This window comes from Trachypithecus francoisi, unplaced genomic scaffold, assembly GCF_009764315.1.
Source record: "Trachypithecus francoisi isolate TF-2019V2 unplaced genomic scaffold, Tfra_2.0 Lachesis_group1, whole genome shotgun sequence".
Lineage (NCBI taxonomy): Eukaryota > Metazoa > Chordata > Mammalia > Primates > Cercopithecidae > Trachypithecus > Trachypithecus francoisi.
Window position 1 is genome coordinate 124,907,211 of NW_022681454.1, and position 26,522 is coordinate 124,933,732.

Genomic DNA, 26,522 nt, shown 5'->3' on the forward strand with positions numbered 1-26,522 from the left:
TGGAATCACACATTTCTTAGAACGGTTTTATATTCATTGCAAAATTGAGCAGAAGATAGATCTTCCATAGATCTTCTTCCCCCACACAAGCATAGCCTCTCGTATTGTCAACCTCCCCTACCACAGTGGTACATTTGTTGCAAGTGATGAACCTACCTAGATGCGTCATTCTCACTAAAAGTTTATAGTTTACATTAGGGTTCATTCTTGTTCAAATGGCTAAATTTTGAGACTGAAAATACCAAGCATTGGTGCAGAAGTAGATCAACAGGAACTTTAATATACTGCTAATGGGGAAATAAATAGGTACAGCCACTGTGAAAAACTGGCATTTTCTACTAAGGCTAAATAAAAACCTACTCAATTCAGCAATTCCACTCCTAAGTAAATATCCAACAAAAATGTGTGTTCCTGTTCACCAAAAGAAGTTTTTGTAAAAACGTATTTATAGGAATTCATTTGTAATAGCTATAATCTGAGAAAGGACCCAGATGCTCATCAATAGCAGAATGGATTTCTTAAAAAATTGCAGTGTATGCATATGGTAGAATAGAGTAAGGGTAGACAAACATTTTCTATACAGAGCTGTATAGTAAATACCTTAGACTTTGTGGGTCATACGTTGTCCACCTAACTCTGCAGTTGTAGCAATGAAGTAGTCATAGGCAATATGTAAACAAATGGGTGTGGTTATGTTCTAAAACAGCGATTTATAAAAACAGACTTTAGTCTTTGGGCCTGTAGTTTGCTGACCTCTGCTGTACAGCCACAAACTGTGATTACACGCATGTACATGGATCAGTCTCCTAAACATAATTTTGCGTGAAAGAAACCATACGGTATAATTGTATTGTTATAAAGTTCAGAAACATGCAAAACACCTATTGTATTGAAGTCAGTGTATGAGCTATCTGGGGGGAGAAAGTGGAGATCCTGACCAGAAGGGACATGAAAAGGAAGCTTCTAGGGTTCTAGTAATTGCTTTACCTGAATGGTGATTGCTTAAGTCTGTTTACCTTTGATTATTCATTGAGATGTATACTTACGATTTGTACACTTCTCATGTATGTGTGTGTGTGTGTATAATACATTAATGAATTAGTTAAAAATAAAAACTAAACTAAAACATATACAACTTGTGTTTCCATCAGGGTAGAATTGTGTTATTTACCTCTGGCATGTAGTAAACATACAATAATTATTTATAGAATTGGGAGTTGCTAATAGCAAGCTCTGTAGCAAGATAAGGGACAAGAGGAGTGAGCAATGATTCTGATTTAGCCTGAAGAGCTTATTGAAAACTTTTGAGGAAGAAATATTGATAAATATACATTTTGACATAATTAAAGATACTTTAGTATAATCTAAAAGGCTAACATTGGGATTTAATAAATGGTTTGAGCTGACAAGTGACTTCATCTTTGAAGACAGAAGGAAAAGATTCTTTTGTTATTAAGAGCAAGCTACTACTTGTAATGATATTTAATTTGCTTCCTATTTTAAATTTGCTTCAATCTGACAAATTCTTTGTTATGTTTTTTACTTGCTTAAACCATCTTTGGATGTTGCCCTGTAAAGATTCATGTACCCATTAGTACCGTGTGGCATAGACGTGATACAGGGTTTTATTGGGAAAAACTTAGAAGAAATAGTAGAGTGTAAGCAGTCCCTCAAACTCCTTTTTTCTCTTAAGTTTAGGCCAGACATAGAGGGTCTTTATGCACCTGTGGCAAAGTGAACTTCCAGTAGAGAATGACCTCTACCCTCTGTAACGCTCCAACATTTGTAGGGCAGGGATGGAAACACCTAAGTGACTATGTAATAATAGTTACAAAGGGGAAGCCTCCAGAACCCCAGAGTCAGAGAGGGGTCTATTCTTCCTTTGAGCTAACAACCGAGTCAGAGAGGGGTCTATTCTTCCTTTGAGCTAACAACTCAAACCTACTGAGTCTCTTTGCTGCAGCTATCCAGGGCCATCCAGATTTATCTTTATCACATGCATCCATTATTATAAAACAAAGTGAAATCTTCTTGACCCAGTATTAAAGGTCTTCTAGTAGCTTTCTCCGACTTCCGCATCAGGCCTCTTTGCCACTGGTTCTACACAGATATTCTCATTCACGTAATTACTTTCTAATAAACACATTGCTTTTTCCAAGCGTCTTATCTTTGCTCACATTACCTATTTAGAATGTTTCTCCCTTTCTCTAAATTCTCATCCTTCAAGAGCTGCTTTTGTCCCTTCTCTTCTGTGATGGCTTCCTGATGATCTTAATTCTTATACCAATATCGCTTTTCACATACTGCCTAATATTATTCATTTTTATGTGTTCATTTCTTCCTTTTCATCTAACATATAGATTCCTTACTGGTAGGGAGCATGTATTAGATTACTTTGTAACTTCTGTAATACCTGGTAGTCTTGTATGTACATGCTCAACAAATAATTAATGATTAGTTTGTGTGCTCTTATGTTTTTTAATTACAAAATCATCATAATATTTTAGGGTTTTATATGCTTCTTAGATTCTGAATGTTGTTATTAAGTTTAATGCTAGATTCTTTATTAGAACATCTTTTTCACTCCATTGTGATTAATCCCTGTTTTAGAAGTTCATTTTTTTGAGGTTGGTATCAATTATTGTCTGTTGGTTACTCTGTTAGCCAGTAGTAATAAGATTCCTCCATTCTACTTCAGCAAGAAGTTGAGAACTTTAAGAAGCTAAATCTCATTAGTAAAGAGCAGTTTGAAAACCTAACACCTGAACTTCCTTTTGAGCCAAACCAAGAAGTTCCTGTAGCACCTTCACAGTCCAGGCAAGGTATGTAAATCTGTTTTTGTGTAAGTGTCTGAATAGTATTAAAGCAGTTCTGAATTGTTTTTAAAAATTACTCCTTTTTTTTCTTTATTTGTGGAAAATCATTAGGTAAATGGTAAAATGCTAGAATTTTAAAACTCAACTTTTATCCTTTTGTGAACTTCTATGATCACACCAGGTTATGCTCAAAGCCAGAGGCTTACTTAGAAGTAGGCAGAATTTGTTGGTTCTTTATGTATCTGATGTGATTTTAAGATTGCTGGGAATGTTTCTCTTCCCAAAATAAAATTTTTCACTGACTCACTGATCCTAAGAATGCAATAGAGTCATTCTTTTGTTTTAAGGTCTTAGCTGTGTGTGACAGTGTAAATAAATACATTGGGAGATCCATAAATTGAATCTGACATTTCAGACAAGCATAACTGATTTTGTTATAGTCTTTTCCCAAAGGTGGTTAAAAAAAAAGATTTATAAAAAGTCACACATATACAAAGATAGAGTGAATTTTATAATAAAACTCCCATTTTCTGTTATACTTAATCATCTCATACCCAATTTTGTTTTGTCTCGACTCCAGTCACTCCTGTACCTCCCTCTGGATTATTTTGAAACAAATTCTCAATCATATGATTCATATTTTTTTATCCCTAAGTATTTCTGTATGTGTCTTTAAAAAGATAAGGGCTGTATCTTCTAACACATAAATTAGCAGGACATTATTTCTAAAATTAACAGTTATTCCTTAATGTGAAATATCTAGTTAGTGTTCAAATTTCCTCATTCATCACTTTTTTTTTTTCCAGTTTCTTCAAATAGATTGCAATAGATTGATATGTCTTTTTTAGTCTACAGGTTTCTACTGTTTTTTGCCTTATAATTTATTGGTCCTTGCAATTTGGTATTAAAGAAACTGGGTTGTCTGTCCTGTAGAATTTCTCACATTCTGAATTTTGCTGATTGTATCCCCATGGTTTCATTTAACCTGTTTTCTAGTCCTGAGTTATCTATGACTGTTAGTTCAGCATAGAGGCTTGATTAGATTAAGACTCAAATCTCTGTAAGCATATGTCATATGTAGTATTGAATACTATTAGGAGATACATAATGCTCTATTGTCTCTTTTTGTAATGTTAGCGGTCATTGATGATCAGTGAGTGAAGCTTTTATTTTACTAGGGGTTGCAAAATAGTGATGATTCTATTTTTAATCATTACGTCTTACCTTAATAGGTAGAATACTTTTATAAAGAGAACTTTCCTCAGAATATTTTTTTATTCTGAGATAGAGTTCTTACAGGAAACTGAGTCAGTGCTGAATTATTTCCTTTTGTTTACTAGTTTCAAAGTACTAGCTGGTTCCTTAACATTCTTCGCTGGTGACTAATGAAGTTTTTGTTTGTTTTTAAATGATCACTGTGAACTCATAAATACATGAGATGGGTTTCACTCTATTATAGTTATTATTATTATTGATACCTGTGCCAGTTATCAGTTTATTGACTGTTAGCTCTAAAGCCACCTTTCATTTTCTTGCTCAGTAATAATGGAGTTGGACTGTTAACTTTAATGTTTCCCACCCCACACAAGGTTGAGCCCCCACACAAGGTTGAGCTTTGTCAGTACCAGACCTGCTGCTGAGTTGGTCCTTGTTTCTAGGCCTTTTGAATAGAAAGAGCTAGGAAATTTTTTTAAGAGAAAAATATATTATGTATTCATGTTGATATTTTCTGTCTAAATTTAAGATTATAGGTTTTAATTTTAACTTCTTTGATTTTGTAGTTGTTTTGCTTTTTACTTACATATAAAAAATCTTTCTTCTTAACCACAGTAACATAATTATTTATTTGCTAATCCTATGATATAATAGTTCCAGAATAACAATAACATTAAATAACAATATTATAAATACTGAAAGGTAACTTCTTTTAGAGTTCTTTAAGCTTTAAACTTTTAAAAACTTCATACTTTAAAGCTTTCTTTAAGGTTCTTCGTGTGTCCCACTAGGGATGTTCAGTTAAACTGCTGGATTTTTTGTCTTGTTAAATTTGAATACTTTAAAATTGAGAATGTATGTTCCTTTGCACATCATAGAAAGCATACAAATCGCAAATAAGGAGATAAATTTGGCAATTGCATGACATTAACAAAGAATTAATATCATAGAAATCTAAAACCTTAAAAATTAATGTGAAAAATGGCAAACATTAACAGAAAAAGTAGTAAATGAAACACGAACATCAGTTTCATATTTGGGAAGACCAAATGGCCAATAAATATGAAAAGCTGCTATTTTTATTGAGGTTTTCCAATTAAAACCATAGTGATACACCATATTATAACCTAGCAGTTTCATTTCAAGAGATACTGTTGCAGGCCGTTGTGACTCATGCCTATAATCCCAACACTTTGGGAGGCCAAGGCAGGAGGATCACTTGAGCCCAGGAGTTTGAGACCAGCCTGGGCATACTGTTGCAGATGTTTACCAAGAGAATGTTTGCAGTATCATGGTTCATAATAGAAAAAAGCAATTGAAAACTAAAAAATGCACAGTTATAGTAGAATGTATTATAAGATGTGGTGTATTCATACGTAGGAAAAATAGGCAGCAGTGGAAAATGAAAGAACTAACGTTATATGTGACAAAATGTGTTAATCTAAAAATATAGGAAAAAATAACAAAAATAAAAAATAAAAAAATAGGATGTATAAAATAAGCTAGAACAAAGAAGTTCATTCAATGTAATGCTATTACATAAAGTATAAAATTCATGGATATATGCATAGCACATAGGAGCCATGAATATAAGCAAGGGGAATTATTAATATAAAAATTTAATATATTAATTTACTCCTGAGGGTGGGGGAATCCCATATGGAGGGTCTGCATATGTGTTTGCTAGCGTCTGGAATTTATGTATTGGTCTAGTTGGTCGGTATGAGTGTGTATCAACTCTACTTAAAAATTTATATATAAATCTATTAATTTTTATTTGTGTGCTATAATCTCTAGTTTTTAAATATATGAACAGAAAAGTATAAAAATAAAGCAAAAATTTAAAAAAGATAGAATTTGACCCAATATATTGCTATGACAGGAAATGTTGAATAGATTAATGTTCAGATGAAAAGATAATTTTAATCTTAAAATTAATTGGGCTTAAAAAAATTCACTCTATGCTAGTTATATGTCATAACATATGGAAATATTAGAAAGTAAAGGATGGGAAATCATATAAAAGAATGATCCTAATAGAAAAGAGTTGGTATTGCCATTACGATATAGAATTTAAGGCATAAAGAAGGAGTTTATTTTCACTGTCTTCAGTATCTATGTTCCTATTTATTCCCTATGCCTGCTCCAAACAGGCCTCTGTCCTCCACATCCCAAACCAGCTACTGATAATATCACCAGGAATCTCTATATATAAAAGGGGTCAAATCAGTCCTTATCTTACCTGACATCATCATTAAATCAAAGTAATCGCTCTGTCCTGAAACATATTTTTACTTCCTGAACACTTATTCACTTATTCTCCTTCTGCCTCATGGAGTCTTTTTTGCTAGTTCTTCACTGTTTCCCTAACCTCTAAAATTTGGATGCTTTAGGACCCAGTCCTCAAATTTCTCCTCTTTTGAATCCTCATTAACTCCTCGTGTAATAGCATCAAGTCTCATGGGTTTTAAAGAGCATTATTATACTAATGAGTATTAAATTGATATGTATAGACCAGACCTCCATCCTGTATTTCAGACAAATATTCAACTGTATGGTTAACAGTTCCACTTGTATATTTTATAAGCATGTTAAATTTCGTATGTCCAAAATCTAAGTTCTGAATTCCCACCCCTCTCCAAGGACTTTTCCTCCTAGACTTCCACATCTCTGTAAATATTACCTCCGTTTTTCCAGTTACACAGGTCAAAACGTTTCTGTGTCATTTTTGATCTGTTTGTTTTTTAAATTCCGTATCTTATTTATGGGAAAGTTATATATATTTAAAATATATCTAGAATCTAACCACTTCTTACTTTCTCCATCTCTATCACCCTGTAAAAGTCACCATCGTTTTCTCCTTGGTTAATTGTAGTAAACTCCTAGCCTGTCTCCCTCCTTTCATTCTGACCACCCTACAAATATCCAGTTATATTTTTTGTTTCCTCTTAAAAATTATATATATTTAAGGTGTACAACATGATGTTTTGATATATATATATATAGTGTAATGGTTACAATAGTCAAGCAAATGAACATATTATCTCACATAGTTACCTTTTTTTGTGGCAAGAGCACCTAAAATCTCTCTTAGCAAAAATACCAAGTATAATATAATATTATTAGCTGTTGTCCTTAGGTTGTACATTACATCTCTAGACTTATTTATCCTACATATCTGCAACTTGGTATTTTTTGACCTACATCTCCCCATTCTCCCTCATCCCACCCTTGGTAACCACTGTTTTATTATCTACGTCTATATACTTTTTTAAAAAGATTCTATGTATAAGTGACATTATGAAGTATTTTTCTTTCTGTGTTTGGCTTATTTTATTTAGCATAATGTCCTCCAGTTTCATCCATATTGTAGCAAATGGCAGGATCTCCTTTTTTTAAAGGTTTAATTCTATTCTATTCTCTCTCTATATATATACACATATATATACACACACATATATACATATATACACATATACGTATATATACACATATATGCATATATATACACACACATATATATACACACACACATATACATACACACACATCACCATTTCTCTGTTTATCATAAGTAGACACATACTTTAGTTGTTCCCATATCTTATATCTTGACTATTGTGAATAATGTGGCAATGAACATGTGAGTGCAGATAGATATCTTTCTATGGTGATGATTTCATTTCCTTTGGGTATATACCCAGAAGAGGGATTGTTGGGTCATATGGTAATTCTACTTTTAATTTCTTTACAAATCTCCATACTGTTTTCCGCAATGGCTGCACCAGTGCACCTTTTCATATACATGTTGACCTTGTTATGTCTTCTTTGGAGAGATCTCTAATCAGGTCTTTTGACCATGTTTTAATTGGATTATTTTCATTCTTGCTATTGAGTTGTTTGAGTTACTTGTATATTTTGGATATAACTCCTAATCAGATATGTGGTTTGCAATATTTTTTTCTTATTCTATAGGTTGTCTCTTCGCTCTGTTGACTGTTTCCTTTGCTGTGCAGAAGAAACTTTTTCATTTGGTGCATTCCATTTGTTTATTTTTGCTTTCATTGCCTGAGCTTCGTGGGTCATATTTTTTGAAAAATTGAGATATAGTTTACATTCAGTAAGTTTCACACCATTTATGTACATCATTTTGGGAACTTTGACAGATGAATACAGTCATGTAAACACCACCTAGTCAAGTTACTGAACATTTCCATTACTCCCTGAGAATTTTTTCATGACTCTTTGTATTCAACCCAGGCCAAGTTTTTGGCAGCTTGTTTTCTATTTTCTATTCCTATAGTTTTGCCATTTCTAGAATATTATATAAATGGAATCATATAAAATATAGCCCTTTGAGTCTGGCTCCTTTCATTTAGCATAGTGCCTTTCAGATTTATTCATGCTTTTGTGTGTTGTTTGTATTACCTTTTTATTGACAAGTAGCATTCCATTACATGGATGTAAACAGTTTATCCACTTATTAGTTGAAGGCATATAGGTTGTTTTTCTGTTTTTGGTGATTATGAATTAAGCTGCTATGAGTATTTGTTTACAAGTTTTTGTGTGAATATATGTTTTCATTTCACTTGGGTAAATGCTTTTGAGTGGCACTGTTGGATCATACAGTAAGTATAACTTTTTAAGAAACTGTCTAACTTTTCCAAAATGGCTGTGCCATTTTACATTCTTACCAACAATATATGAGGGTTCCATTTGCTCTACATCATCACCAGCATTTAGTATTGTTAGTTTAAAAAAAATTTTTTTTGCCGTCTAATAGTAGTATCTCATTGTGACTGATGCTGTTGCGTATCTTTTTATGTGCTGATTTGCCATCAGTTCATGCTTGGCAAAGTGCCTGCACAAATCTTTGGACATTTCTTTTATTGAGTTGTTTTTGTTACTGAGCTTTGAGAGTTCTTTACTCTGGATACAAGTCCTTTATTACAGATGTACATAGGTAATTTGCACATGTCTTCTCAGAACCTAGAGCTTATGTTTTCATTTTTTAAGAGTATCTTTTGGGCCAGGTGCGGTGGCTCATGTCATATGGCTTGTCTTAATTAGTCTGTTTGTGTTGTAAAGTACATTGATTGGTTTTCAAATGTTGAACTAGTCTTGGATTCTCAGGATAAGCCTCATTTAGTTATTATATTATCCTTTTATATAATCCTAGTTATTATATTATCCTTTTATATATTCTTAGACTCAGGTTGCTTATATCTTTTGAAGCCTTTTGTACTATATTCATGAGGAATATTTTTTTTTTTCATTGTCTTGGATTATATTTGTCTGATTTTGGTGTTAGAGGTGTCATAAAATGAGTGTCATAAAATGAGTTGGTAAGTGTTCTTTCTTTTGTATTTTGGAAGAGTTTGTCTACAATTGTTTATTTCTTACACATTGTTGGCATTCCCCAGTGATGCCATCCAGGCCCAGATACTATCTGGGCCTGGAACTATTGGAATGTTTTAAACTACACATTTATTTATTTAAGAAACATAAGACTAAGTAAGTCTTTTTTCTCAGGTGAGCTTTTGTACCTATTGGATTTGTTCGTTTCCTGGAATTTATAATATGCTCTTTTTCTCCTTTTACTGTTTGTAGGTTCTGTAGAGATATCTATTCTTTCATTCCTACTCTTTATAAATTTGTGTCTTTTTTGTCTTGATCGATCTAGCTAGAGGTTCATCAGTTTAATTTTTTTAAGTTTTATTTTCATTGATTTACTTTATTTTTATTCCGGTTTTATTAATTTTTGCTCTTTATTATTTCCTTTTTTCTTATTTTGTTCCTCCTTTTCTAGTTTCAGTGGAAGCTTAGATCATTTGATACCATTTTTCTTTCCTTTTATAACCATTTAATACTACAAATTTCCCCCTAAGCAGTATTTTAGGTGTTATTGCATTTTGATTTTCATTCAGTTCTATATATTTTCTCATTTCTTTTTAATTTTTTGATACATCAGCTATTTAGAAGTGTTTTTGTTTAATTTTTAAAATTTGGATATCTTCCTGAAATCTATTTGTTTGAAATCTAATTTTTAAGGGAGAAGTTTAAATTACTGATTTGAGAGTTTCTTTTTGGTTATAAGCATTTAATATTCTCTCTCTCTCTTTATTTATCTATCTATATATTTTTTTAAGACAGAGTCTTGGAGTCTCGCCCTGTCGCCCAGGCTGGAGTGCAGTGGTACAATCTCGGCTCACTGCAACCTCTGCCTCCTGGGTTCAAGTGATTCTCCTGCCTCAGCCTCCTGAGCAGCTGGGATTACAGGTCTGTGCCACCACACTCGGCTAATTTTTGCATTTTTAGTGGAGACTGGGTTTCACCATGTTGGCCAGGCTGGTCTCGAACTCCTGGCCTCAAATGATCCACCCACTTCGGCTTCCCAAAGTGCTGGGATTACAGGCATGAGCCACTGAGCACAGCCCTTAATTCTGTATATTTTTATTTAAGCACTGCTTTAGCTACATTCCACAAATTTTGATATGTTGTATTTTATTAATTTTTATTCTTTCAAAACATTTTCTAAATTCTTTTGAGACTTCCTCTTTATGTATTATTTAGGAGCATATTCGGTGTAATTTCCAAGTGATTGGAATTTTTTCAGTTATCCATCTGTTATTAATCTTATTGATATATAGTTTAATTCTATTATAGCCAGAGAACATACTTTACATTATTTTAAAATTTAAAGTTAATTTATTAATTTCAAATTTGTTTAATTAATTTGCTAATTTTATCACCCACAATATAGTCTGTCTTGGTGAATGTACCATATACATCTGAGAAGAATGTTTATTATACTATTTTTGAGTAGAATGTTCCATATTGTCTGTTCAATTCAGTTGGTTAATGGTGTTGATGAGTTCTATATCTTTGCTGATTTTTTTGTCTACTGGTTCTATCTTAGAGAGGAGTGTCAAAGTCACCACCTATAATTGCAGACTTGTTTATTTCCTATTTCAGTTCTATCGGGTTTTGCTTCATTTATTTAGCTCTTTTGTTAGTTCACCTTATACCCGTTGGTATATTGTGTCATCTTGGTGAACTGGCCCTTTCATTCATGTATGTTGTCCTTGTTTGCTTTGAAATTTAGTTTGTCTGATTTTAATATAGCCATTCCAGCTTTCTTTCATTTCTCCCTTATGGTATGTGATGTATCTTTTGCCAACTTTTTACTTTTAACCTACCTATATCATTATATTTGAAGTCAGTTTATTATAGATAGCATATAGTTAGGTCATGCTTTTTATTCAGTCTGACAATATGTCTTTTAATTGATTTGTTTAGACTAATGTAATTATTGGTATGTTTGGATTTAGGTCAACCTTTGTATTATTCATTTTCATTTTTTTTTTTTTTTGCTTCTATTGCCCATTTTCTGCATTCTTTGTGTTATTTGTAACTTTTTCTATTACATTTTAATTTATGTACTGTGAATTTGGACATATATATCTTTTTTTTGTATAATTGTTTTTAGTGATTGCTCTAGGGATTTCTAAACACATACTTTTCAGTTTATTTCGAATCAATATTTTACCATTTCAATAAGAATGTATAAACCTAGGCCGGGCGCAGTGGCTCACGCCTGTAATCCCAGCACTTTGTGAGGCCGAGGCGGGTGGATCACCTGAGGTCGGGAGTTCGAGACCAGCCTGACCAACATGGAGAAACCCCGTCTCTACTAAAAATACAAAATTAGCTGGGCCTGGTGGCACATGCCTGTAATCCCAGCTACTAGGGAGGCTGAGGCAGGAGAATTGCTTGAACCTGGGAGGCGGAGGTTGTGGTGAGCCGAGATCGTGCCATTGCACTCCAGCCTGGGCAACAAGAGTGAAACTCCGCCGCAAAAAAAAAAAAAAAAAAGAATATAGAAACCTAACCCCCATACCCCCATAGAGATTTTTTTTTTCCTTTCTCTCCCCACCGGCCCCACCCCAAGAGAGAGGGTCTCACTGTTGCCAAGGCTGGAGTGCAGTGTGCACTCATGGCTCACTGCAGCCTCAAACTGGCTGGGTTCAACTAATCCTACCACCTCAGCCTTCCAAGTAGGTAGGACTACAGGTGCATGCCACAAAGCCCAACTAATTTTTTTATTTTTTTGTGGAGACAGGATCTCGCTACGTTGCCCAGATTTGTCTAGTACTCCTGGCCTCAAGAGATTCTCCTACCGCAGTCTCCCAAAGTGCTGGGATTATAGGCATGAATCACCACACTCAGCTGAAATTTCTTTATGTAATGATTGTCTTATAAAATCTTCATATGTTAAAAAGCCCACCAGATAATGTTTTATTTTTTACTTTCAAGCATGTTTTAAATAACTTAAAAGGAGAATAGTCTATTATATTTATCCAGACCTTTACCGTTTATCTTGCTGTTCCTCTATTTGTGATATTTCAGGTTTCCTTCTGTTATCATTTTCTTCTGTCTGAAATACTCAGGTTAGCGGTTCTTTTAGAGCAGTTCAGTTGGCTATGATTTATAGTTTTCTTTCTTCTGAGAATGTCTTTATTTCACCTTATTGCCAAGGATATTTTCACTGGATAAAGAATTCTGGACTGACAGTTGTTTTCTGTTAGTGATTCAAAATTGTTGTACCACTTCTTTCTGTCCTCTGTGGTTTTTGGTATAAAATTTTATAGTCATTCAAATTGTTTCCCTACAAGTAATGCATCTCTAGCTACTTTCAAGATTTTTATTTTTTTCATCTTAAGTTTACAGCAAGTACAGCAAGTAGAGTGTGATGTGCCTTGGTATGATGTTCTTTGGGTTTATCCTGGATAGGATTGTCTGTTTCTTAAATCTGTAGGTTTGACTTTAGACAAATTTGGGAAGTTTTCAACTATTATTTCCTTAAAAAAATTTTTAACCCTGCATTTCTTCTCTCCTAGACCTTTTATTGTCCCACGGGTTCTTAAGATTTGGCTGATTTTTTTTTCAGTTTCTTTTTTTTCTGTTGTTGAGGTTGCTTTTTCTGTTTTCGGTTCAGTTTCTGTTGATTCTGGTTGCTTTTAATCTTTGTCACCCATTTTAAGCACCTTAATTACGATTGCTTTGGTGTACTTTTCATGTTTCTTGTGCTTGAACTCACTGAGTTTTTAAAATATGTGTGTTTATACATTTTTAATCAAATTTGGAAAGTGTTCAGCTGTTCCTTTAAATTTAAATTTTTAATTAAAAAATTAATAGACTAGGTGTGGCAGCTTATGCCTGTAATCCCAGCACTTTGGGAGGCCAAGGCAGGTGGATCGCCTGAGGTCAGGAGTTCGAGACCAGCCTGGCCAACATGGTGAAACCCCATCTCTACTAAAAATACAAAAATTCGCTGGGGGTGGTGGCGCGCACCTATAAACCCAGGTACTTGGAAGGCTGAGGCACGACAATCACTTGAATCCGGGAGGTAGAGGTTGCAGTGAGCCAAGATTGTACCACTGCATTCCAGCCTGGGTGACAGTGAGACTCTGTCTTTAAAAAAAAAAAAAAAAAGATAAAATTAATAATGTTTTCCTGTTCTTTTTTCTCTTTCTCTCAAGACTCCAATTACATGTATAATTTATATTAGGGCACTTGAAGTTGTCCCATACTTCATTAATGCTCTGTTTTGTTGTTGTTGTTTTTCAGTCCTTTTACTCTGTTTTTGTTTTAAGTAACTTTTATTCCTCTCTTCAAGTTTATTAGCCTTTTCTTCTACAGAGTCTATTTTTAATCCCATCCAGTGTGTGTGTGTGTGTGTGTGTGTGTGCGTGCGTGCGTGTGTATGTGTATGTTTTGAAATCTCAGCTGTCGTCCTTTTCTCATCTAGAAGCTTCATTGGATCCTCTTTTATACTGCCTATATATATTTTTAATATGCTCATGTTTTTCTGTACTTTATTGAATACACAAAATATAGTTATGTTTTTTTTTTTTTTTGCTAGCAAAGTATAAATCCAGGATTTGGATTCATATCTATCTGACTGCTATAGTTCAGTGGCCAGCAAATTATGGCCTATTGACTGAAACTAGCCTGCTATGGGCCAATGTGATAACGCTGGTCATTTACATATGGCCTCTTGCTGTTTTTATGCTACAAAGGCAGAGCTGAGCTGTTTCAACAGAGACCTTACATCTTAAAAAGCAAAAAATATTTGCTATCTGACATTTGTAGGAAAAGTTTGCTGAGTTCTGCTTTAGAGGCATTTTTATTTATAAAAAACCTTAAGTGCCAGTTCTCATGTAGCATTTTTAATTTTTGACCTTCACTAAACACTAACAGCATAATATTGAGTTTTATTTTTATAAAGGCAGTGGAGACTGTAGACAAGGCTCATATGGTTCAGGTATGAAGCTGTGCAATGATCTGATTTGGTAGTGATAAAATTTGGAAAACCTTAGATAGTAGAATAGTTAGCACACCCCTAAGTTCAGTGGTTTTTACATTTAGCATGTGTAAGGTTCACCTGGGAAGCTCGTTGAAACAGATTAAAGGACTCTGTATCAACTTTCTGAATCAGTAAGGTAGGTGGGATATGAGAATATACATTTCTAACAAGTTCCCAGGTCATGCCAATAGTTCTATTTGGGACCATACCTTGAAAATTACTGCTTTAACCCTTTTTAAGTGTATCATTTGAATTTCAGTAAATGTATAAAATTGTATACCAGCACCACAATCCAGTTTTAGAACAATTCCATCATACTAAAGAGTTCCTCATGCACATTTGCAGTCAATCCCAACATTCACCTTCAGCCTGAGGCAACTAGTTATCTTTCTTTCACTATGGTTTTGCACTTTTCAGAAATTTTATATAAATGGAATCATATGATACATAGTTATATACTTGGAATCTTTCACTTAACATAATATTTTTGAGATTCATCTATGTCATTGCATGTATCAGTACCTTTCTTTTATTGCTAAGTATTATTTCATAGAATGAGCATACTACATTTTTTTGTCCATTCAACATTTGTGGATATTTGGATTGTTTCTAGTTTTGGCTATTATGAAAAATGCTATTATGACTATTCATGTACAAGAGATGGCCTATGCTTTTGATTAAAAGGAAGTTATAATATATAGATGATATTCATATATTATGCTATGCTTAGAGTTGACAAAAAATGTTAATATGTTCTTGTTTCCTAATATATTTCCAATAATATTTTAATATTTACTATGAATATTTTATGTTCTTATAATGAACTAATATTTGATAATTTTATGTCAAAATATTATAAATTGGTATATGATAGTCTATAAAAATTTTGTAAAATGTTTCTTTTGAGATAACCAACATACTCTATAGATGTTAATCTTACAAAATTAATATATCTACTCTTATTGGTGGGCAAAATTCACCCTGAGCACCTGGAATAAAATAAGTATAAAACAAATAAAACTTAGCTTTTGATTTTGGAAATGTTCCGATACAGATAACAATAGGGAGAATTATTTAACGAAATCCTCATGTATCCATCTCACCTAATTTCAACAATTGTTAATAGGTTGACATTCTTTTTTAATCTGTACCTTGCCTCCCAATCTCTTTCTGGTATTCTATATTGAATCTCAAAATCATATCATTTCTTCTGGAAATACTTCACTATATATTGCAAACTGACTAGGACTTACAAAACAAGTATGTATGTAAATGTTTACAGCACCGTTATTTCACCTAACAAAATTAGCAGTAATTTTTAATATAATCTACTATGCAGTATATGTTTAGTTGTCCCTAATTGTCTGAAATATATTTTTCAAATTGTTTGATTGAACTAGGACTAAACAAGATGCAAACATTGCAATTGACTGATAACACCATTAAGTCAATCTTAATCTCTAATTATTTCTCTTCCCTTGTTTTTCCATGACAATGATTTGTTGAAGAAACTGGTTAATTTGTTGAAGAACCTGGTAGGATTTCTTATGATCTACATTTACCTGAATGTATCTTCTTCATATCATTTAGTGTATTCTTTATCCCATGTATTACTAATGAAGTATAAGTACAAAGGATTTAGGTATAGAGGATTGAGTATATTCAAGTTTTGGCATTGTTTTTTTCCTAGTAGCAAGAATATTTCTTAGGAAGACTTGTCTATTTCCTATAACATCATAGTATGTCTGTCACTCCCACTTTTACTGATGCTGTGATTCATGATTTGACTCAGGTGTTGTCAGCCTGATCCTTTCATTAACAAGTTTCCCTCCAATCTTTTACTAAATGGTTTTAGCAGCTATTGATGAATATTCCCTAGATTTCCTCTATGTCAGTAGAATTGCAAAATGGTTATCTTCTGATTCCGTCATTTCTTCTGCAATCCTTACGTAAAATTTTCTTATGAAAAATCTTCTTTCATCAACTCTTTGGTTACCCTGAAATTCAACTTTTACAGACAAGCAAGGATAAATGCTTGCTTCTTTCTTTTTATTCAGTTTATTGGTTTTCAAAATAATGAGTTGGTGCCCTAGGAAACTCTAAATGTGATGGAGCTTATTTATTCGATGTGTTTAATCCATTTTGGTCATTGTTTTTAGTGGTCAAATTGTTTTATTTTTGACTGGTGAACCTCTAAGATTTACTCCTGTGTCCTTTGATTTATGCTAGTATTTTAAAAACTACTTTATTGCTTTTTTGCTACTTTATTGCTCAAGATTTCCCAGGCTCAGATTATACATTCTGTACTCCAGATGTTATTTCTTTGAGGAGAGCTAATTAGTGGGAAATGGAATTTATAGACCATAATCTAGGTGATAGGAAGCTTACTGTTTCTGGGTTGTTAACTGCTCCTAGATCTTTGAAAATGTCTTTCACAAAGGTACTGGATTTAACACATTTTTCAGTATATGTTCATGTTTTTATCTCTAGGATTGTATCTCTCTCTCTCTATATATATATGTGTGTGTGTGTGTGTGTGTGTGTGTGTATATATATATATATATATGGTTTTGTTTTTTTTTTGAGATGAAGTCTCGCTCTTGTTCCCCAGGCTGGAGTGCAATGGCGTGATCTCAGCTCACTGCAACCTCCACCTGCCGGGTTCAAGCAATTCTCCTGCCTCAGCCTCCTGAGTAGCTGGGATTACAGGTGCCTGCTACCATGCCTGGCTAATTTTTGTATTTTTAGTAGAGATGGGATTTCACCATGTTGGACAGGCTGGTCTCAAACTCCTGACCTCAGGTGATCTACCTGGCTTGGCCTCCCAAAGTGCTGGGATTACAGATGGGAGCCACTGCACCTGGCCAGATTGTATATATTTTTGGTATAAGGAAAACAGTATTAACACAATTCAATTAAGTTTAGCATTCCTTTGATGAGGATATATTTTTTTCCCAGACATTATGTATGGTAGGCACTAGCATTCGATGCAATTGTGGTAGTTGCTTTCTGGGAAGCAGTGAGACTTACTCTTGGCATCTATGGGATGATATGTAAGAAAATAAATTTTAATTTAATAAATGAAACAATAAATGGAGAAAATACAGACACAGCACAAAGGTGTTCAAGGAATGCTTCACATTTCCAAGAAAGGTAACATCTGTGCTGGGTATTAAAGGAAGGCTATGATAACTGTTGCATTGGGTATACAAAAGATTCAGGAAAGGGACTTTCAGACTGAAGAAAAAGCATATGAAAAGATACAGAACAAGGATCAGGACTGACAGTTTGGTGCTATTTGTGTCACCAAGATCAAAGTGGAAAATCACAACAGATGAGGCAAAATCAGCAAAATCTCATATGCCAGGGTAAAGAGCCTAGGCTTATTCTAGAGGCAAATGGGAAACACTGAAGAATGTTAAACAGAAATATGAAATGATCTAATTTTCTCCTTAGAATAATCATTCTGGTAACAGTGAGGAAAATGGATTGGGAGAGGAAATGGCAAATGTGTAAGTTCACTTTTGACTTTACAAACTCGTGCCTAGAATAGTGCTTGGCAGATAGCAGGCACTTAACAATATTTGTTGCCGGGCGTGGTGGCTCAAGCCTGTAATCCCAGCACTTTGGGAGGCCGAGACAGGCGGATCACGAGGTCAGGAGATCGAGACCATCCTGGCTAACATGGTGAAACCCCGTCTCTACTAGAAAAATACAAAAAAACTAGCCGGGCGAGGTGGCGGGCGCCTGTAGTCCCAGCTACTCGGGAGGCTGAGGCAGGAGAATGGTGTAAACCTGGGAGGCGGAGCTTGCAGTGAGCTGAGATCCGGCCACTGCACTCCAGCCTGGGCGACAGAGAGAGACTCCGTCTCAAAAAAAAAAAAAAAAAAAAAAAAAAAAACATATTTGTTGAATGAAAAAACAAAAAGTTGTTATATGAATCAAAAGAAGTAGATAAGTCTGAAGAAAAACCACACAGAAATAGAGACTATTTTTTTTGTTGCTATTACTTGATTTATCTGCTGGCTTATTTGGTATCTTACCATAAGATTTTCATGAGCAAATCAGTAAGTAAAATAACAGAATAAAAAAAAATAGTCGAAGGGTTTGAATAGCAGGCTCACAAAAGAGGAAGTCTGAAGGGTAACTAGATATATGAAAACATGCACAATTTCACTAGCAACAACTAAGGAAATCCAAATATTTAAATCCCATGAGATGGAAGAATAGTTAAGAGTTTAAACAAAACCCAGTCTTCACCAGGATGTTGAATTGTTGGAATTCTCACATGCTGCTGGTGAGAGTGTGAGTTGGTGAAATCATTATAGAAAGTAGTTTGGTGGTCAGTGGTCATTAAATCAGAAGATGCACATCTTTCTCTTTTTTTTTTTTTTTTTTTGAGAGGGCGTCCTGTTGCCCAGGCTGGAGTGCAGTGGCACCATCTCGGCTCACTGCAAGCTCCGCCTCCCCAGTTCACGCCATTCTCCTGCCTCAGCCTCCCAAGTAGCTGGGACTACAGGCGCCCGCCACCTCGCCCGGCTAGTTTTTTCGTATTTTTAGTAGAAACGGGGTTTCACCGTGTTAGCCAGATGGTCTCGATTTCCTGACCTCGCGATCCCCCCGCCTTGGCCTCCCAAAGTGCTGGAATTACAGGCGTGAGCCACCGCGCCCAGCCAGATGCACATCTCTTTTGACTCAGTATTTCCACTCAGATATAAACCCTAGAGAAATGCTCATACCTGTACAGAAACATATTCAACAATGTTGATCACAGCATTGTTGATTAAACAAAATACTTTGAAATAATATAAATGTCTCTCTGCAGGAGAACGGATAAATTGTGATATATTTGTACACCACATACTATTCAGCACTGAAAATGAACAAATTAGAGTTATGTAAATAAAACATGAGAAAAATTTACAAAGTGATATAGTATTATGTTACATATATAAAGTTAATTATGCAAAATAATATTACATATATGTAATAATAGATCAAAATTCCAAATTTAAGAGGCTAGTTATCTCTGAGAAAGGAAAGCAGGAGGGAAATGGGATTAGGGGAGGTTACATAGGAAGCTTCACCCTTTCTCTAAAAGAAAAAGTCATAAACAGATATAGAAAAATAAAAATTTTATAAAACTAGATAATGGTCAAAAAAGTATTTGTTATTTTTGTTTTTATATATTTGAAATGTTTTCAGTGAAAAATCCTTTGAGCTTAGAGAATTCCATAATTATCCTTATTCTCAAAGTAAAATATTTTCCTAGCATCTAAATAAGAGTTTTTTATTTTGCAGATTTGACTGATGAATTAGCTCAGAAGCTATTTGATGTTTCAGAAATAACTTCGGCAGCAATGGTTTGTTCGTTGCCTACAGCAGTTCCAGAATCTCCTAGAATTCATCCTACAAGAACACCCAAAACACCTCGAACACCTAGGTTACAAGATCCTAACAAAACACCAAGATTTTATCCTGTTGTTAAAGAACCAAAAGCCATTGATGTAAAGGTATACAAAACAACCAGGAATATAAGGCTTGCATTTTGTATCCTTTAACATTACAGAATGAGATGTTGTAATTTCTATAACATCACATTAAAAAGTGTGTGTTATAACTTGTAATATTTCACTTAAAAATCGTACTTTACCATAGTGATAGTTTCTCGGGTTAAGAAATTTTTTGATTGGGCATGGTGGTTCATGCCTGTAATCCAACACTTTGGGAGACCAAGGCAGGTGGATCGCTTGTGCCCAGGAGTTGGAGACTAGCCTGGGTAATGCCGTGGGACCCCATCTCTAAAAAAATACAAAAATTAGCTGGGCATGGTGGCATGTGCCTGTAGTCCCAGCTACTTGGGAGGCTGAGGTGGGAGGATTGTTTGAGTCTGTAGGGGTCAGGGCTGCAGTGAGCCATGATCATGCCACTGCACTCCAGCCTTGGCAACAGAGTAAGACCCCATTTAAAAGTAAACAAACAAAAACCTTTTTTACAATTGGATAGTGTAATTAAAGACGAACAGAAAGTATAATGAAGAATCACACTAAGGTGCACTTCGTTTTATCCTTGTGTCACAAACCTACCAAAGGACCTTATTAAGTTTTGTAACTTGTGTGTGAGATTTTTGAGTTTTGTGACTTCATATGATTTCACAATGTGTTATCTACAGTATGAAAATGTTTGAGTTCATTTATAGTCAGAGGGTTTTAATTTACTTGTGAAGTTCACACTATTGAAACTAATTGCAATGCTTGACTTTATTTTCTTTAGAGTCCAAGAAAGAGAAAAACAAGGCATAGCACAAATCCCCCTCTAGAGTGTCATGTTGGTTGGGTAATGGATTCCAGAGACCATGGACCAAGAACATCCTCTGTCAGGTACTATATTTCTCAAACATTACTTTTTTGTTCTTGATTTGAAGTTTTTTGAAAACAGTTACTAATTAGACATTTCAAAGTATTTAAAAATTAATATGTTAGCAAATTAGAGAACAACGAAAATGGTACAAAGAAGCCAAAGAAGAGATAAGTTTTACAAGTATGTTAAGGAAATAATCCAGTAAGACAGTTTTTTTCCCCATTTAAATTATTTTTCACAAATGTGAACTCTTAGATTTATAAACTATGTAGGTCTATGAAAGTTATTATCTTTGGAAAAATCCCAGAGTCTTAGTGGCATTTGATAGGTTCTTAGTAGATATTTATTGAGGGCATTAATGTGCTAAACACACTACTCAAACTATATAAATAATATGGAAACAAAGCATTATTATTTTGCGTTTTTCCCCCATTTTTGGGAAATCATTTAGATTAGCTGATTTTTAGCAGGAATTTTTTTTTATAAGAACGAAGAAAATTAATTTAAAAAAAAAGAAGACTAGAGCAAATCTTTTAGAGTGCCAGTGATATGCAAAGCACTGTGGTATGTTTTGTCCTTCAGAGGGGTTGCAGAGGTGATTTATTGCTCATTGCTTTGTGATTCTTTCTTTTAAATAAAAATAGAGACAGAATCTTGCCCTGTTGCCTCGGTGGCCTCAAGCAATCCTCCTACCTCAGCCTCTAAAGTGCTGGGATTTTTTTTATTTTTTATTTTTTGAGACAAAGTCTCGCTCTGTCACCCAGGCTGGAGTGCAGTGGCCGGATCTCAGCTCACTGCAAGCTCCGCCTCCTGGGTTTACGCCATTCTCCTGTCTCAGCCTCCCGAGTAGCTGGGACTACAGGGGCCTGCCACCTCGCCCGGCTAGTTTTTTGTATTTTTTTAGTAGAGACGGGGTTTCACCGTGTTAGCCAGGATGGTCTTGATCTCCTGACCTCGTGATCCGCCTGTCTCGGCCTCCCAAAGTGCTGGGATTACAGGCTTGAGCCACCGCGCCCGGCCCAGCCTGTGTTTCTTAAACACCATTTTGTGTTTATACTAAATATTTTCAGAATAATTAATGGATAGTTTTTCCACTTGAAAACTTTGGGAAAATATGTTTTTGACTGGTTACTAGAAAAGGATGAGTTAGTTTCATGAAAAGAAATGCTAGGGAGTTTATCATGCTCTCAAAACCTTGAAATCTGTCTATTTAGTGATACACATTTGATTATTTTACATTGTTCTTACTAGATATATTGTCTCTAGAAGATAAAAAGTGCATATGTTCTTCTGCACACCTGTGGTATACTAATAGTTATTCTGGGGTTATAAGTGACTTTTCAGTTTTTTTCCCCAGAGTATTTCTTTTTATTGGAGCAGTATATTTAGAGATCAACAACAGTGAAAAATGTTTAATTTACCTAATGAAGGACATCTTGTCTTTGTTGCTTCCAAGTTTTGGGAATTATGAATAAAGCTGCTATAAACATCTATGTAAAGGTTTTAGTGTGGACATATTTTTAAAATCCCTTGGATAAATACTAAGGAGCATGATTGCTGGATTGTATGATAAGAATATATTTAGTTTTGTAAGAAGCTGCCAACCTGTTCTCCAAAGTGGCCCTATCATTTTGCATACTCACCAGTAATGTTTCTTTTTAACCTTGGTAGTGTCTTGTTTTGAAGTCAGCCTTGTCTGATATTTGCCAGCTTTCTTTAGATGAGTGTTTGCCAGTGTATCTTTTTTCTACCTTTTTACTTTTAAGCAATCTCTTTGTTTTAAAGTGGGTTTCACGTAGGCGGCATATATTTGGGTCTTTCTTTGCTTTTTATAACCCAGTCTGATAACGTGTTAATCAGTATGTTTAGACCGTCCACATTTAGTGTAGTTACTGATGTGGTTGGATTTAAATCTATCATTTCTTTGTCTCGTCTATTCTTTTTTTTTTCTTTTTTTTTTTTTTTGAGACTGAGTCTCACTCTGTTGCCCAGTCTGGAGTGCAATGGCACGATCTTGGCTCACTTCAACCTCCAGCTCCCAGGTTCAGGTGATTCTCCTTCCTCAACCTCCTGAGTAGCTGGGATTACAGGTGCCTGCCACCACGCCCAGCTAATTTTTGTATTTTTAGTAGAGATGGGATTTCACCATGTTGGCCAGGCTGGTCTCGAACTTCTGATCTCAGGTGATCCACCTGTCTTGGCCTCCCAAAGTGCTGGGATTATAGGCATGAGCCACTGTACCCAGCTGCCTAATCTATTCTTCATTCTTTTTTTTCTTTGTTTGCTTTCTTTTGGATTGAGTTTTTATAATGATCCTATTTTATCTCTACTATTGGCTTACTAGTTATATCTCTTTTTATTTTTTACTGATCCTTTAGAATTTACAGGTATACCTTGTTTTGCTGTGCTTCATAGATACTGTGTTTTTCACAAATTGAAGGTTTGTGGCAACCCTGTGTCGAGCAAGTTTATCAATGCCCTTTATCCAACAGATGTACTCACTTCATGTCTTCATGTCTCTGTGTCACCTTTTGGTAATTCTTGCAATATTTCAAACTTTATTATTATTATTATATCTTTTTTTTTTTTTTTTGAGACAGAGTCTTGCTCTGTCACCCAGGCTGGAGTGCAGTGGTGTGATCTTGGCTCATTGCAAGCTCTGCCTTCAGGGTTCATGTCATTTTCCTGCCTCATCCTCCTGAGTAGCTGGGACTACAGGTGCCCGCCACCATGCCTGGCTAATTTTTGTGTGTGTGTGTGTGTTTTTAGTAGAGATGGGGTTTCACCATGTTAGCCAGGATGGTCTCGATCTCCTGATCTTGTGATCTGCCCGCCTCGGCCTCCTAAAGTGTTGGGATTACAGGTGTGAGCCACTGTGCCTGGCCTTTTTTTTTTTTTTTTTTTTTTTTTGAGACAGAGTCTCACTGTGTTGCACAGGCTGGAATTCTGTGGCACAATCATGACTCACTGCAGCCATAATCTCCCAGACTCAAGTGATCCTCCCATTTCAGCCTTCTGAGTAGCTGGAACTATAGTTGCATGCCACCATGTCCAGCTAATTTTTTTATTTTTTTATAGAGATGGGGTCTCACTCTGCTGTCTGGGCTGGTCTTGAACTCCTAGACTCAAGCAATTCTACCTCGCCCTTCCAAAGTGCTGGGATTACAGGCATCAGCCACCATGCCCAGCTACTATTTTGTATTTTATGGTGATCTGTGGTTAGTGATCTTTGATGTTAACTATTGTAATTGTTTTGGCACACCATGAACCCCGCCAAGATAAGACGGTAAACTTAATCAATAAATGTTGTATGTTTTCTGGCTGCTCCACTGACTGGCCATTTCTCCATCTCTCCCCCTCTTCTTGGGCGTCCCTGTACCCTGAGAGACAACAATGTTGAAATTAGACCAACTAATAACCCTACAGCGGCCTCTAAGTGTTCAAGTGAAATTAAGAGTCAAAATTCTTCAAAATTAGAAATGCCATCATTAATGAGGAAGGCATGTTGAAAGCCCCAAGATAGGCTGAATGCTAGATGTCTTGTGTCAAACAGCCAAAATATGAAGGCAGAATTTTGGAGGGAAATTAAAAGTGCTACTCCAGTGAATACACAAATGATAAGAAAGTGAAACAGTTTTATTGATGATAGCGAGAGAGTTTGAGTGGTCTGAGTAAAAGATCAGACCACCCCCAATATTCCCTTAAGCCAAAGTATAATCCAGAGCAAATCCCTGACTCTCTTCAATTCTATGAAGAGGCGAGGGAGGTGCAGAAGAAAAGTTGGAAGCTAGCAGAAGTTGGTTAATGAGGTTTAAGAAGCTGTCTCCATAATATAAAAGTGCAAGGTGAAGGAGCAAGTGCTGATGAGGAAGGTGCAGCGAGTTTTAAGGAAGATTTAGCTAAGATAATCAGTAAAAGTGGCTACATTTCTGCCGGTCTAGATCTGAAAAAAAAAGTGTGGCTACTTTAAACAATAGATTTTCAATGTAGACAAAACAGCCTTCTATTGGGAGAATAAGCCATCTAGGACTTTCATAGTTAGGAAGGAGCAGTCGATGTTTGGCTTCAGAGCTTCAAGAGACAGGGCTGACTCTCTTGTTAGGGGCTAATGCAGGTGGTGACTTCAAGTTGAAGGCAATGCCAGGGCTCTTTGGAATTATGCTAAATCTACTCATCTGCTTATGCTCTATAAATAGAAAAACAAAGTCTACGTGGCAGCACATCTACAGTGTGGGTTACTAAATATTTTAAGCCTACTGTTAAGACCTACTATTCAGAAAAAAAGATTCCTTTCAAAATATTACTGCTCATTGACAGTGTACCTCATCACCCAAGAACTCTGATGAATATACACAAGGAGATTAATGTTTTTTCATACCTGCTAACACATTTATTCTGCAGTTCATGGATCCCAAGGAATCATTTTAACTTTCTAGTCTTATTTTTTAGAATATTCATATATAGTCTATCCATAAGGCTATAGCTGCTGCAGCTAGTCTTTCCTCTGATGGACCTGAGCAAAGTAAATTGAAAACATTCTGGAGAGTATTCACCATTCTACATGCCATTAAGAACATTGGTGATTCATAGGAGGAGGTCAAAATATCAACATTAACAGGATTTTGGAAGAAGTTGATTCCTACCCTCATGGATGACTTTGAGAGACTCAGACTTCAGTGGAGGATTAAACTACAGATGTGGTGGAAATAGCAAGAGAAGTAGAGTTAGAAGTGGAGCCTGAAGATGTGACTGAATTGCTGCAATCTCATGATAAAATTTGAAGGGATGAGGAATTGCTTCTTATGGATGAGAGCAGAGAGTGGTTTCTTGAGATGGAATCTACTGGTGAAGATTCTTTGAACATTGTTGAAATGACAACAACAGATTTAGAATATTATATAAAGCAGTGGCAGGGTTTGAGAGCACTGACTCCAATTTTGAAAGGAGTTCTACTGTGGGTAAAATGCTATTAGGACAGCATCCGTACTACAGAGAAATCTTTTGGGAACAGAAGAGTCAATCAATGTAGCAAACTTCATTGTTGTCTTATTTTAAGAAATTCCCACAGCCACTCCAACCATCAGCAACCACCACTCTGATCAGTCAGCAGCCATCAGCATCGAGGCAAAACCCTCCACCAGCAAAAAGAGTATGACTTGCTGAAGGCTCATATGACCATTAGCATTTTTAGCAATACAGTTTTAAAAAAATTGATACATAGTAGTTGTACATATTTTGGGGGGTGCATGTGATATTTTGATACATGCATACAATGTGTAATGATCAAATCAGGGTAATGGGGATATCAATCACCTCAAACATTTTTCTTTATTCTGTTCTATTTTTTTCCTTTTCTTTTAAAGATCTTTTTGCGTACCAATCTTCTAGCTATTTTGTACTCTACAATATGTTGTTTTTAAGTATGGTTACTCTACTGTACTATAAAACACTATATCTTATTTCTGGTACTAACTGTATTTTCGTACCTGTTAACCAACTGCTTTTCACCCCTCTTCCCCCTACCCATTCTAGTCCCTAGTAAGCACTAATCGACTCTCCATCTCTATGAGAGCTACTTTTTTATCACCCACAATTAGTGAGAACATGTGGTACTTATCTTTCTGTGCCTGGCTTATTTCATATAACATAATGATCTCCAGTTCTATCCGTGTTGCTGCAAATGACAGAATTCTTTTTTATGGCTGAATAGTATTCCATTGTATATGTGTGTATGTTTATGTATGTGCATATGTGTATGTATG

At 35.1% G+C, this 26,522-nt stretch overlaps 1 protein-coding gene across 10 annotated transcripts in view; it reads left to right on the forward strand.

Annotated features, from left to right (window-relative positions):
- Positions 1-26,522, forward strand: part of LARP1B (La ribonucleoprotein 1B) — a 158,554-nt gene that overhangs the window by 101,013 nt on the left and 31,019 nt on the right. For 9 of the 10 annotated variants that reach the window (XM_033215237.1, XM_033215232.1, XM_033215238.1 and 6 more), the window contains 3 exons: positions 2,699-2,822; positions 19,702-19,913; positions 20,674-20,780. In XM_033215237.1, coding sequence (XP_033071128.1) covers positions 2,699-2,822; positions 19,702-19,913; positions 20,674-20,780 — 443 coding nt within the window. Of the gene's footprint in view, positions 1-2,698; positions 2,823-17,856; positions 17,877-19,701; positions 19,914-20,673; positions 20,781-26,522 lie in introns of those variants that run through there. The other variant, XM_033215243.1, reaches the window with a different exon arrangement.